Source organism: Muntiacus reevesi, chromosome 17, assembly GCF_963930625.1.
Source record: "Muntiacus reevesi chromosome 17, mMunRee1.1, whole genome shotgun sequence".
Classification (NCBI taxonomy): domain Eukaryota; kingdom Metazoa; phylum Chordata; class Mammalia; order Artiodactyla; family Cervidae; genus Muntiacus; species Muntiacus reevesi.
In genome coordinates this window covers 1417245-1432895 of record NC_089265.1, presented here as the reverse complement: position 1 = coordinate 1432895, position 15651 = coordinate 1417245, and the positions used below count along the sequence as shown (strand labels likewise).

Here is a 15651-nt window from a genome sequence, read left to right as displayed (position 1 = left end):
TTAACTCGGGTTTCACCCTGCTGTGTGAAATGTATACACCTGGCTTGTTTCTACTAGAGTTCTTCAGCATCTATTAGGACTTCTTAGTTTTCCTGCACATATTTATGTAACTTGTACTGATAATTCGTATGTGACAGTTAAAATTGCTTAAAAAGTTTGCTGAGAAGGCTGTGATTCACCATTCCTACGCCATCTTTTTAAAATCACACTGTGATTTAGTGCTCTAGTCACACAGAGCTGAGGACCAGACCGCAGTCTCCCCACTGCACACGGCTGCTGCAGCTGCGTCCCCACATTTGTATTCTCTTCACCTAATGGCCCCTGCCCGCCCGCCCTCCCTACTCCCACTCCCCACTCCAAGCATTTACTTAAGATGGCCAGTGACCCAGCTAGCCATGGATCTAGATAGGTTAGTTCAGACATTTTCTTTAGGCAGATCCAGACTGTATAACCTTGGGCGAGTTACTTCACTTTTCTGAGCCTTAATTTTTTCATTTAAAAGAAAAATTTCAAGAGCAGCGCCCAGAGGTTGACTCTCAAGGGCTCACATGTTAACTTCCTTTTCCTTTCTTTGTTCTGCCATTCTGAATCTTGTGTTTTCTCTCTTGCCCTCACAGCATCCTTTCCAAATCTGTGGTAGGCTGAATTCTAAGGTGGTCCACAAATTCTTGACTCCAGGTATTACACCTAATGCTCTCCCCTCCCCTGGAGTGTGGGGGAGACTGGATTTGGAGTGTAGCAGCCGCCTTGGTCAGGCTGTGTCCCATGGCATTGCTGATGCGATATTCACTCCTGTGGTCCCGTCACTGCTTTATTATAAGACTCCCTCATGGCAGGCTGAAAGGTTAGAAGGTCAGGGGGACAGCTTCTGCTGGCCTGGAAAAAAGCCCTTGTTCACATGGCAAGAAAGTATTGGGATTCTCTGGGAGATCATCTGCTGGCTCTCTGACCAACAGCCAGCAAGAACATGGTAAACTTAGCCATGACAGCATAAGGAAATAAATTCTGCCAGGAACCAGTGAATTCAGAATAGGTTCCTGAGCCTCAGATGAGAATTGCAGCCCTGGTTGACACCTTGGTTTCTGCCTGGTAAGACCCTGAGCAGGGGACCTGCTATCCATGCCCACACTCCTGAGACACCTTAGGCACAATGGTGTGCCTTAAGCCATGGAGTCTGTGGTCATTTATGGCACAGCAGTAATAAATGAATATATACTATTATTCCTCTGTATTGTAATTTTTAATTCACATAATCCACAACTACTACTTAAGGTCTTTAAACTGACTTCCTGGGACCCATCTCAATAAACTTGGTGTTTAGGCACCAAGTAGATATTAACTAGAATTGATTACCATTCTTACTTGTTTCTTTTTCCCTAAAATTTATGATTTGAATAAAAGTTTCTCTGTTTTATGTAGACATGGTCTTCCCTGGTGGCTCAGATGATACTACATAATAATCGTATACAGTCATTTTTTACTGCTGTGCAATAAATGACCACAAACTCCATGGCTTAAGGCACAGCCATGTGCCTTAAGTTGTCTCAGGAGTGTGAGCATGGATAGTGGATCCCCTGCTCAGGGTCTTACCAGGTAAAAACCAAGGTGTCAGCCAGGGCTACAGTTCTCATCTGAGAATCTGCCTGCAATGCAGGAGATCCAGGTTCTAGCCTTGGGTCAGGAAGATCCCCTGGAGAAGGGAATGGCAACCCACTCCAGTATTTTTGCCTAGAGAATTCCATGGACAGAAGAGCCTGGCAGGCTACAGTCCATGGGGTGGCAAAAAGTCGACATGACTGAGAGACTAACACAAACATTTTTACTGTACTATCCACTGTACTGTGACATTGACCTTACTGCCCTCTGAATGATAAGGAAATGTCAGGATTTGGCCCATTCTGAAATAACTAACCCATGTCTTTTATGATCTGAGAATAAAAACCTATCAGAGTACAGGCCCTGAGATCTGGTCAAGTATTTTATATCAAGTTCATGATTAGTGTTTAGAATTTGGTCATGTTTTTCTTTTCCCTTTGCATATGCCTTCTTTATGCAAGAAAGCATCTTTTTTCCTATGATGTTTAAAGCTGTATTTAATCTTAAAGTCCAGTTTTATCAATCTTTGATAATAGTGTTAGATATTATGTGCTTATTAAGTTTCTGCTTTGCTTTGTAAACTTCTATACTGATTTCTGTGAGGATTAGTGAAACTATTTTCCATAACATAAAGCAGATTCAGTGCTAGTTTCTGTACTTATTCCCTATGAGGTTTGTAACAGTTAACTTCATAGGCTGTTTGATTTCTGTATTATTGATAAGAACCTGGAAGCTTAGTAAAATTTGAATTGAATTAAGGAGAACCCCCAAAGTAAAGATAAAACAAAAATAAACATGAAGGGAAATATTTCAGAGTTCATACTATTATTATTACTTCTAAATATTAAGACATTTTGCATAGTATAAATAACCAACTGTTTTTGATTACTTAGTGTCTGCAAAATCTGGGACTTACTTGCTTTATCCATTCTTTTCCTTTTAGGTATTTTTTTCTCTTTTTTTAAATTGCAGTTGATTTGCAGTGCTTTATCTGTTCTTTATCTTTTATGAATCTGTGTTCTTAGAAAAATTATGAAACATTCTATGTAGAGTTTGATTACATAGATAACCATGACATTTAAGACACATTCTGTTGTTTGACACTGTGTTGGAATACTCCTCAGCAGTGAGAAGGAATAGCCTGTTAATACACGCATTGACATGGGTCAGTCAAAGACGTACTGAGTGGAAGAAGCCAGGCACATATTGTGTGATTCCATTTATATGGAATGGTAGGAAAAGGCACACCCAGTCTCTGCGACAGAGAGAAGATCAGTGTTTCCTGGAATGAGGGGCCTTGGGTCCAAGTGAGAAGCCTGAGGGAGCTTTTCTGGGTGATGAATGTGCTTTCAGTTGTGGTAGAGGTTCCGTGCGTGTGTGTGTTTATTAAAACATCAGTATAATTGGTGACTAAAGTGATGTTTAAAAGATTCCATTGTTTCAGTATTCCAGTACAGTGTTTTCAGCATTATTTTGAGTATAGATATCTTTAGAAGTGAAGTGGCTCAGTCGTGTCTGACTCTTTGCGACCCTATGGACTGTAGCCCACCAGGCTCCTCCATCCATGGGATTTTCCAGGCAAGAATACTGGAGTAGGTTGCCTTTCCTTCTCCAGGGGATCTTCCCGACCCAGGGATTGAACCCAGGTCTCCCACAATGTAGGCAGATGCTTTACCTAGGCAGATATCCTCAGAGATATGAGTATATACATGATTTTTGCTGAATAGAAACCTTGAACCTCAAAGTTAAGGTGATATTAGTGCCAGACACTAAACTCAAGGAGCAACCAGTCTTATAGGAGCTGTGACCACCTTTTTTTTTTTTTTTTTTTTTTTTTTGGAATAATAATTTTTTTTAAAAGCACCTCAGCAGACACAAGAACTGCTGGCATATTTAAAAAATAATTTTTATTATATTTCGACTGCACCATGGGGCATACAGAATCTTCCTTCCCCAACCAGGGATCAAACCTGTGTCCCCTGCATAGGGTCTTAACCACTGCTCCGCCAGGGAAGTCCTGTGACCACCACTTAGCAAAATTCTGATTCTGGGAATCTTACCTTGAGATGCAGGCTTGAAAATGTGTATGAAGAGCATCTTGATGGAGTTTCCTGCCTAATTAAGTATCTTCCTTGTTTCTAACAATCTTCATTTCTTGCTTTTCAAGCTTCTTGAATCAGTTATCTGTATTTATCTTGAGCTGATTTTTAAAAACCGAGGCTTCTTATAATATTGTATGTAGCTTCTTTTGTCTAGATAACACAGATTTTACCTCATTGTTGGGTACTGAGATGTCTTTTGTTTGGTGCTTGTGTTTTTCTTAGCCCGACTTCCCCGTTAGGATGTCGTCACCTGAGAGCTCCTCTCCCTCTCCTGTCAGTGTTCTGCTCTCATCTGTGTTTGAGCATATCCCCTCCACTTGAGTCACATCAGTTTGTCTTCCTTTCAGTGCTGCTGGCCTTGCCTTTGAGGGTCCTAATTTCCTCTTCACCCTGTAGTTCTTGCACCCTGAGCCTCTGTATCATTGTGCACTTACTCACTCTCATCTTTCTGACCTGTTTTCTGTGAGTTTTCCATGCGTTTGAGTGCATGTGTCTCTGAGGCTGCATCCTGCGCCTTTACCCTCTTCCTGTGTTACCCCTGCAGAGAACCAGTTCCCTGTACTGCCGGCTTTTTCTCTGATTGCCTTTCTTTACTCACAGGCTGCTTGACTTGGTGTCAGTGCAGCAGCCTTTCACTCAGTTTCTCTGCCTTGCTCTCTCTCTTATTCTTGTTTATCATGTGTAATTTTACTTACCTGCTTAAAAACGGTCTTAGTGCACTTTTCCTGCTAGGAAGTGTAGAAAGTGTGCTTTCTATTATTGATTATGTGAACTCACACACCCCGGTTGGTCAGTTACCTGTAAGGACCTTCTCTGACCAAGTGTAACACTTCTTGTTTGCCTTCCTCATAGTTACCGTCATCTTCATACGTCCTTTCTCTCCCTGCTGCCAACATCCAAACGTATACCTTCTGGTGCTTTTTTTTTTACTTTAATACCATGGATCATATTTAATCATTTAATCTGTCTGCGTTACCTTGTGTTAAAGGCTGGGTTGAGTGTTCTTCTCCAGTGACTTTTTTTAAGGTATTTTTATTTCTCTTTTTTTTTCTGTTTTGTAAATTTGCTCAGTACTTACTACTGTGGTGAGGGTCTGTTGCCATTCATTTGGAAATGAAATGTTTTTCTAGCTTTATACTTTGTTTCCCAGTTTGTTTGTAAAGTGCTTAAGGATGGATATATTGTTTCGCTTCTTTGTATTCCAGTGGTGTTTATATCTTCATTGCTTGTTGAATTGGATTTGGGGTATGTTAATTGCTGTATTTTTTGTTAGATATAATTTTGAGTGTTACAAAAGGAGGCTCTGTTTTACCTATAAACTATACATATTTAAACTTAATAGGATGGGATCACATAAAATATATAAGAAACTTGTTGCAAAACTTGTTAAGACCAGTTTTTTTTCCCATCGTTAAATAAATTTAGTGATATTTTATGTTTTTGTTATATTGAATTATGCTTTATTGTTAGTAACAAGGTATACTACTTTTGATTGTTAATGGTTATAATATAATAGGAAAACATTTTGCTCTAGGCCCTGTGTTTATCAGTATGTTAAATTAGATAATTGCTTCGTAAGAGGCAAGTGTTGAGGTTCACTTTTTTCTTTGAAGGTAGTACAGACCTTTGAGGCCTTGTGAGATAAGCATGTGAGAGCTTTTTGTTTGATTCCTAGGCTCCCTTTGTGGGCAGTGGAGGGGCCATGGCTCCATCATCTTTTTCCTCTCGAGGACAGTATGAACATTATCACGCTATTTTTGATCAAATGCAGCAACAAAGAGCAGAAGATAATGAAGCTAAATGGAAAGGAGAAATACATGGCCAGAGGCTTCCAGAAAGGTATGGCTGTTCTGCAAAAGTCACTGTGCTTTGCTTTAGAGGGAGTAGTGGAAGTCATTGTGTGTATTTATTGACAGAGGAATCCCACCTGGAGTACATCTAGGATTTCCCAAAGGGCTACAGTTCACCACCACTGCTCTGATGCTGATGCTCTTGGAAAACTTGAAAAGGTTTAAAGGTGGTGTCTAAACAAGTCAGTATCAACGTGTTGGAGTGTAATGATCCATAAATTCACCCTTTGGTATAATTTTGTCTTGTGTTGTGTACAGCCAAATAACACCACTTCCCTGACTGTTTTCTCCATTATACATAGACAGCTTTTTGCCATCTGAATACAGTCATTTTCTTCTGTGCAAATTTGGCTCTTGATTACATGTGACAAACATGTAGCTCTTCACTTAGGCCTAATTTATGGCTTATATTATGCTTATTTATGTTATGGGCTGAACATATTATTTAAAGGAACATGTGATAACTTTAACCACATATGGTTGTAATAACTTTATCTATGTGCTTTAAATAAATCATATATATTTAAATTAAAATTAAATCATAATATATTTAAAATGGAATTGCACTCTATGTAGAACTCCAGAGCATGTTTTGGGTCTTCCTTTTCCATATCACTTGGAGCCCCACTTTTCTCATTGTTGTTTTCTCTTCACATTCATGTTTGATTGATGACTCACTGTGATCCTGTTCACTAGGTTTATCCTTTTTCTCCATAAAATTAATCTGGTGGCACTCAAGTTTTAATTTGTAAAGTTCCTTTTTTAAAAAGTATGCATATTCAACTTTTTAGATTTTCTTCTATAAAAATATTCTGGTAAAAGAACAACAGATATCATTTTATGAAAATTTAACTTGTCATTTTTACAGAGAATTTTTTTGTGATAAAAATCTTTATGGTTCTCCCAGTTATAAAAGATTATTAAAAGGTAATTGAGCAGAGATAAATAACTGAAGTTCATATAAATTACTATTATGAATTATGTACCATAAGCTGAAGTATTAAGCTAGTTGTAGATACTTCACATTTTTTGAGAAAAGAATGCTACAGACTTACACATGTGCATATTTTTTACGAAATAGTAAAGATTTTGTGTGAGGTTTTTATCCTGGGGTATTATTGGTCTTTCTAGTATATAATTTGTATGGCTTTGTTTTAATTTTAATCAAATCTCCTAAAATAAATGTGTATAGTGTAAAAGAAAATAGGGAAAGCTGTGTTATGCTTCTTCATACTGTTCATCTTCCAGCACATTTCTTGATTCTTCACAATTGGAGTGGCAAGTAAGGGACTGGATTGTTGAATGTGCGTCAGGCTCCCAAATAATCTTGAAATATTGAGATATGTTTACACTTGAGTTTCAAATTCTCTTCAATGGCTGTATATCTCAGTTACTTCTGCCGCTGGAACACAGCTTCCATTCAGGCTTTGTTTGAGTTTCATTATTTTAATTTTCAGCTTTTAAACCATCTGTGGCTGTGGAGATCCTCTACCATTTCCTTTCTGCCAACTTGGTGGGCTTAGCATTACTCAGATACATGGTATACATTTTCTTATATTGCTTTGAACCTGTCTTTATAGATGATAGATATTATTTATTGAACATTTACTATAAATCAAGTTATATTTATTAATCACAGCATCCCTTTTAATTAGGTATTACTCTTTTAATCAAAATGAAGAAACTAGGACCTGCAGAGATTTAAAACTTGTGCATGGTCAGGCCACTAGTAAGCAGGAGGTAGAATTTACACTAAGTGTGTCTCTATGTAGAGTTCAACTCCTTGAACACTGTTGTGTTCAAGGGACTTCTCAGCTTCTTGAGATACTACTAATGAATAGGTGAAACAGTTATTGATTTCCTTGGTTGTAAAATTTCTAAATAATGGATACTTTAATGATTATCCATGATCTCAAGTACTGAATGAACTTTCATGTAAACTCATTGAATTTTGTTTAATTTTTTTCTGAGAACATGAAAGAATTGGTTAAAAAAACTGGAGATCATTAAGTATCATATAATTTTCAAGAGGCAGATTCTATAAATTAAACTAGTTTTCTCCATGTTGATTATAGGCAAGACTACAGATAGAGCCTGCAGACATCCTAAAAGGAAACAGTCATCACTGCAGTGCAGTATAAAATCACAGAGAATAGATTGTCAGATACAGCCTTTATTTCTTCTTAGAGTTTTAGACTGGAACTGAGTTCTCAAACTGTGCTGAGGCAACCTGTAGCATCACAGTGCCTTGGATATTTCTCAGTTTTGAGGGACACATAGCTGTATCTGTCAAAGTGTAGACCATAGTGTTAGCAGCGTTGACCTAACTAGTCACTGACTGGTACTGCTAGGTATTTCTGTTGGTCTAGAGGCATTGTGAAAATTTTACTTAGATACCTAATAGAGTATACAAACTTCAGTAGGATACATCTTATAATTTCATATAGCCATGAAATTAAAAGATGCTTGCCCCTTGAAAGAAAAGCTTTGACTAACCTACACAGCATATTAAAAAGCAGAAACATTACTTTGCCGACAATGGTCCATCTAGTCAAAGCTATGGTTTTTCCAGTAGTCCTGTATAGAAATGAGAGTTGAACCATAAGGAAGGCTGAGTGATGAAGAATTGATGCTTTTGAACTGTGGTGTTGGAGAAGACTCTTGAGAATCCCTTGAACTGCTAGAAGATCAAACCAGTCAATCCTAAAGGAAATCAATTCTGAATATTCTTTGGAAGAACTGATGCTGAAACTCCAATACTTTGACCCCTGATGCGAAGAGCCGACTCAATGGAAAAGACCCCGATGCTGGGAAAGATTGAAGGCGGGAGGAGAAGGGGACAACAGGATGAGATGGTTGGATGGTATCACTGACTCAATGGACATGAGTTTGAGGAGGCTCCGGGAGATGGTGTAGCACAGGGAAGCCTGGCGTACTGCGGTCCATGGGGTTGCAAAGAGTTGGACACCACTAAACCACTGAACAAAGCAAGGATACGGTTGCCGGGGACTCTCAATTAGACAATGTAAGGTGAAGAAATATAAAGAAAGGTTGTTAGGTACATTAGTCATTGGTTAAGGAATTATATTCAGAGGATGCTGGTTAATATTTTGATGTTGTCCAAACTTAAAACGTTTTAGAAGCACGTCCTCTTGAAAGTTTTCATTTTTAAGGAGGACAGAGAAAAAATAAAGGATATAATCATCATATTTCCAGAAGACATGAAGTGAAGAGAAATAGTAAATATGTTGTATGTCTCCTTCAGTTCGAATATTGATTCTTTTGGCTTGAACTTTGTTGTGTCATTGACATTACAGAGCATTTTCTCCATACTGTCATAACTTCCATTTTTATAATTTGTATGTCATTGGCATACGTGGTCAGTTCTTTTCCCTGACCAAACTGAATCAGCAAACTGAAATCTATAGTCCTCTATGACTCTTTAATATTATCTTTCTCATATTTTTGGTAGCCTATATTTGCTTCTTCCTTCTTTATTGTGTTATTTTTCTTCTTCCCTTTTTATCAGTAACTTTAAGATCATGGCATCTGGTCCCATCACCTCATGGGAAATAGATGGGGAGACAGTGGAAACAGTCAGACTTTATTTTGGGGGTCTCCAAAATCACTGCAGATGGTGACTGCAGCTATGAAATTAAAAGACGCTTACTCCTTGGAAGGAAAGTTATGACCAACCTAGATAGCATATTAAAAAGCAGAGACATTGCTTTGCCAACAAAGGTCCGTCTAGTCAAGGCTATGGTTTTTCCAATGGTCATGTATGGATGTGAGAGTTGGACTGTGAAGAAAGCTGAGTGCCGAAAAATTGATGCTTTTGAACTGTGGTGTTGGAGAAGACTCTTGAGAGTCCCTTGGACTGCAGGTAGATGCAACCAGTCCATCCTAAAGGAGATCAGTTCTGGGTGTTCATTGGAAGGACTGATACTGAAGCTGAAACTCCAGTACTTTGGCCACCTCATGCGAAGAGTTGACTCATTGGAAAAGACCCTGATGCTGGGAGGGATTGGGGACAGGAGGAAAAGGGAACAACAGAGGATGAGATGGCTAGATGGCATCACCGACTCGATGGGCATGAGTTTGAGTAAACTCCAGGAGTTTGTGATGGACAGGGAGGTCTGGCATGCCGCGATTCATAGGGTTGCAAAGAGTCAGACATGACTGAGCAACTGAACTGAACTTGGCTAGTCCAACTTTGCTTATATCCTTGTCTTAATAACAGACCTCTTCCATTAGCTTTAGACTTTAGTTTTTACAGCACTTTTAGTTTCACAGCAAACTGGGGTGGTATAGAGGTTTCCCACATGCTGCCCCTTTACCCTTGTCAGCTTCTCCCACCAGAGTGGTTATTTTGTTACAACTGGTGAACTTAAGGTTCAGTTAGCTTTTATGATTAGAACCTCAATCATGTGAGACCATCTTCTGAAACCTTTGAGTGCCTGTTTTGTTTTTTTATTTTGAGTGCCTAAATTTGTACTTTACTGAGCTTTTACTTTCCCAAGCCCTTTTCTCTGTATTGCTTTATTTGAGTAAAGCTGACAACAATTCCGCTTCCTCCGATAGACATTATGGCACTTAAACAGAGGAGGAAGCTTAATGAATACACCCTCAGCATCCTTTTTTCATTTCATTAACCCTATACCACCTCAATTCTTCTATACCATATTGACTCATTTTTCATTACTCAAATTATTTCTGTTACTTAGATTGCTGCCTATTTTCATGTTTTCACCTCTTGAAATTAGTTTTAACCATCCTTCAAAATTTTTAAATTTCCTTTATCAGTAAAGGTTTGAGTCATGGATATGAGGTACCTTACCCAGATCCACTTATGCATGCATTTGTAGTAAGATGGAAAATAAGTTACTCCTTTTTTCTTGTCAGGATAAAAAGGAGTTTTCTTTTTAGCCTGTTTTAATGTCTGTATTTCACTTTCCAAATTCCTAATTTTTTAGTATATATTTGTGGCTTATACAATATTTATATTAATCATTCCTTTACTCTTAATCTAGATTAGTGTTCTACTAATTTTAAGTGGTATAATTTTGGAACTCAAGAGATTGTCTGTTTAATTTGTCCAAAATAGAATATGCGCGTGTAAATTCTTAATAATGTTTAATGAAGAGAATGACTGTAAAGAAGCTCATTGATTTTTTTTCCTCTATCCCTCGGAACCTTGTACACGTATATAATTTGTGTTCACAGTTCAGTACTGTTTTACTACATCAGTGGGGGATAAGAATATGAGTATGAATTCCTCTTTTTGGTATATATTAAGTAGTAAATGGAAGTGCATTTGAAAAATGAAGACAGTATAGGTTTCTAAATATTATAAGGAATCACAGAATCAATTATAAACTAGTTTTGTCCTCTGTTAATAAGGTGTATTACTATACAGTTAGCAAAAACAAGACCAGGAGCTGACTGGCTCAGATCATGAACTCCTTATTGCAAAATTCAGACTTAAATTGAAGAACATAGGGAAAACCACTAGGCCATTCAGGTATGATCAAAATCTGATCCGTTACAATTATACAGTGGAAGTGACAAATAGATTCAAGGGATTAAATCTGATAGAGTGCCTGAAGAACTATGAATGGCGGTTTGTAACATTGTACACAAGGCGGTGATCAGAACCATCCCCATGAGAAGGAAATGCAAAAAGGAAAATGGTTGTCTGAGGAGGCCCTACAAATAGCTGAGAAAAAAAGGGAAGTGAAAGGCAAAGGAGAAAAGGAAAGATATATCCATCTGGATGTAGAGTGCCAAAGGATAGCAAGGAGAGATAAGAAAGCCTTCCTCACTGATCAATGCAAAGAAATAGAGGAAAACAATAGAATGGGAAAGACTGATGATCTCTTAAAGAAAATTAGAGATACCAAGGGGACATTTCATGCAAAGATGGACACAGTAAAGTACAGAAACGGTATGGACCTAACAGAAGCAGAAGATATTGCAAAGAGGTGGCAAGAATACACAGAACTATATCAAAAAAGATCTTCATGACCCACATAACCACGGTGGTGTGCTTACTCATCTAGAGCCAGACACCCTAGAAGGCAGAGTCAAGTGGACCTTAGGAAACATCACTACGAACAACGCTAGTGGAGGTGATGGAATTCCAGTTGAGCTATTTCAAATCCTAAAAGATGATGCTATGAAAGTGCTGCACTCAATATTCCAGCAAATCTGGAAAACTCAGCAGTGGTCACAGGACTGGAAAAGGTCAGTTTTCACTCCAATCCCAAAGAAAGGCAATGCCAAAGAATGTACAAACTACTACAGAATTGCACTCATTTTACACACTAGCAAGATAATGCTGAAAATTCTCTAAGCAAGGCTCCAACAGTATATGAATCAAGAACTTCCAGGTGTTCAACTGGATTTAGAAAAGTCAGAGGAACCAGAGATCTAATTGCCAACATTCATTGAATCATAATAAAAGCAAGAGAATTCCAGAAAAACATTACTTCTGCTTCATTGACTATGCCAGAGCCTTGGACTGTGTGGATCACAACAAACTATGGAAAATTCTTCAAGAGATGGGAATACCAGACCACCTTACCTGCCACCTGAGAACCTATGTGCAGGTCAAGAAGCTGCAGTTAGAACCAGACGTGAAACAACAGACTGGTTCAAAATTGGGAAAGGAGTACATCAAGGCTGTATATTGTCACCCTGATTATTTAACATATATGCAGAGTACATCATGTGAAATGCTGGGCTGGTTGAAGCATAGGCTAAGATCAAGATAGCTGGGAGGATTATCAATAACCTCAAATATGCAGATGACACCACACTTATGGCAGAAAGTGAAGAGGAATTAAAGCACCTCTTGATGAAGGTTAAAGAGGAGAATGAAAATGCTGGCCTAAAACTCAGCATTCAGAAAACTAAGATCATGGCATCAGGTCCCATCACTTCATTGCAAATACAGGGAAACAATGGAAACAGTGATAGACTTGATTTTCTTCGGCTCCAAAATCACTGTAGATGGTGACTACAGTCATGAAATTAAAAGATGCATGCTCCTTAGAAGAAAAGCTATGACCAACCTAGACAGCGTATTAAAAATCAGAGGCATTACTTTTCTGACAAAGGTCCATCTAGTCAAATCTATGGTTTTTCCAGTGGTCACATATGGATGTAAGATTTGGAGTGTTAAGAAGGCCAAGCACTGAAGAATTGATGCTTTTGAACTGTGATGTTGGAGAAAACTCTTGACAGCTCTTTGAACTGCATGGAGATCAAACCAGTCAATGTTAAAGGAAATCAGTCTTGAATATTCATTGGAAGGACTGATGCTGAAGCTGAATCTCCAGTACTTTGGCCACGTGATGCAAAGAGCTGACTCATTAGGAAAGACCCTGATGCTGGGAAAGATTGAAGGCAGGAGGAGAAGGGGACGACAGAGGATGAGATGGTTGGATGGCATCACCAACTCAACGGACATTAGTTTGAGCAAGCTCTGGGAGTTGGTGAAGGACAGGGAAGCCTGGCCTGCTGTAGTTTATGGGATTGCAAAGAGTTGGACACGACTGAGCTACTGAAAACAACAAAATTGCTTTGTTAGATTTTTATATGTTGGACTAACCCTGCTTTCCTGGAATTCTGTTTTATACATTTTTATCTTCAGAGAAAGATACATTTTGGGCAATAGTTGATACTCAATGATAAATAAATGAGAAGAAAAAAGAAATAATAGTAAGTAAAAATCACTGCAGGTTTTCAGTTTGTGATTGAAAGCAACGGATTACGTGTACCTGATCATTTAAACTAGTTTAGGAAAAGCCATTCAATAAAGCAGAACTTAAATAGATTACATAAGTAAATAAAATAGTTCTATATATACATAAATGGTGTGAACATTCTTTTAATCAAAGCTGTTATGTATGTGGTCATGTTCTTATTAAAATAATTTGTTTCTGCTAAAGTATTTGAATTATTTGATTCAGTGAATCAGATCAGTCAGTGAATATAAATTATCGTATGTCAGTTGAAGTCCCACACTGACAGACATTGGACATACTATCTTAGGATGGGAAATCAAGCATAAAAATGTTACCTATGTTTTACTTCTATAAAGGTTAAAAGGTGAAGTCAGTTCAGTCAGGATACAAAGCAGAGATTCTAATTGTGTGCAGTGGTATAAGCATCCAGGACTTCTCAGAAGTAGACAACAGTTTCAGGTGACATGTCTGTGTGTCATACTGTTTGAAAGTCTTATCTGCCCTCTTTAGGCCCAGTCTTATATAAATGAGGCTGTAGCAGACCAGAATATAGCCTTGCCTATATATATGAAGGACATTTTCCTAGCCACAGCAATCAGAGAAGAAAAAGAAATAAAAGGAATCCAAACTGGAAGAGAACTAAAGCTGTCACTGTTTATGAATGATATGGTACTATACATAGAAAGTCCTAAAGACACTACCAAAAATCTCCTAGAGTTCATCAGAGAATTTGCTCAAGTTTCACAATGCAATATTAGTAACCAGGCTCTTAACCAGGTATAGAGATGATCTAATCCTAGGAGATTCCGGTGGTGAAATTTCACAAGAATCTCTTTTAAACACTACATAAGTTAAGTGAATCTTAGGCCATTATCGTCCATAGCTTTATGGTGAATCAAATTTAAAATTTTTGCAGCTTAATTTCACATTTCAAATTTTTATATATCTCAGTTCAGTTGACCCTTGAGCAATACAGTTGTTAATCTGCTTATACTTATAGTCATCCCTCCATTCTGAGGTTCCCCTGCATCTGTGGATTCAACCAACTATGGACATGTTGTTTAGTTGCTCAGTCGTGTTGGATTCTTTGCCACCCCATGGACTGCATCACGTCAGGCTTCCCAGTCCTTCACCATCTCCCAGAGTTTGCTCAAACTCATGTGCATTAAGTCAGTGATGGCCATCCAACCACAGGATACCACATGTAGTCTTATAATATTTACTGTTGCAAAATACCCACAATAAGTGGACCCACGTGGTTCAAACTTGTGGTGTTGAATGGTCAATTGTAATTGTTAAAATATAAAAGAAATGACTGTTTGGGGTATGAAAATCAGAAATGTTTATTGGAAGAGAGAAGGCATTATCTCATGTATTTTTCTGAACATAATCATGGTCCTAAACATATGGTCCTACACTTTAGGAAGTTGGTGTGCTTTCATAGCCAATATCCAAGATACACAGCCAATAACTCCTGATCTTTCTAGATGTTCAAAATGTTACTGACTTTTCTTTTCTAATTATGAAAGTACAACACATTTACAGGAGACTTGGAAAATACAGAACAAAGTTCCATATGCGTGTGTGCATGCTCATTTGTCTCTGACCCTTTGTGACCCCAGGGACTATAACCTGCCAGACTCCTCTGTCCGTGAGATTTTCCAGGCAGGAATACTGGAGCAAGTTATTGTTTCCTTCTCTTGGGGATCTTCCCGACCCAGGGATCAAAGCCGCATCTCCTGTGTCTCTTGCATTGCAGACATGTTCTTTACCACTGAGCCATCAGGGAAGCCCCTGTTTTAACCATATTTAACTGTACAGTTCTGTGTCACTAAGTACTTTCATGTTGTTGTGCAACTCTCACCATCATCCATCTCCTGAATATTTACCTTCCTAAACTGAAATTGTGTCCCCATTTAACACTGACTCCCGACCCCCAACCCCTGGCATCTACCAGCGTACTTTCTGATTCTGTGATTTTGACTATTCTTGGTACCTTGAAATGTTACTGATATTTTTTTTCATTGTTGTCTAAGCCCAACATGTTCACATTCTTTTGTAGTTGTCAGAGAAAGTTATAGAAACATAATCAGAAAAGATAGGAAAAAAAAAATGCGCCTTTAGATTTTTCCCCTAATCTGTCCATTTTACTTTTTAATAGTTGTGACATGCAAGGAATTCAAATTTCACTTTTTACCCTAATTTTTAAAATTCACATAAACTTTTCATTATTTTTGATGGCCTTTGAAATTGCTACTTTGCAGCTTTAATCTTTTCTACTGATCAGTATATTTGATGCAGAGTTCTGAAATAAGCTTAACCACTTGGAAACTATGGACAGTCTTCTATAAGTAT

The 15651-nt window shown here is 38.1% G+C and overlaps 1 protein-coding gene across 8 annotated transcripts in view; it reads left to right on the top strand.

The window, feature by feature from the left end:
• NEK1 (NIMA related kinase 1) overlaps nucleotides 1–15651 on the top strand; it is a 119687-nt gene that overhangs the window by 38237 nt on the left and 65799 nt on the right. For 7 of the 8 annotated variants that reach the window (XM_065908038.1, XM_065908035.1, XM_065908041.1 and 4 more), the window contains one exon: nucleotides 5374–5537. In XM_065908038.1, the coding sequence (XP_065764110.1) occupies nucleotides 5374–5537 (164 nt within the window). The remainder of the gene's footprint in view (nucleotides 1–5373; nucleotides 5538–15651) is intronic. The other variant, XM_065908037.1, reaches the window with a different exon arrangement.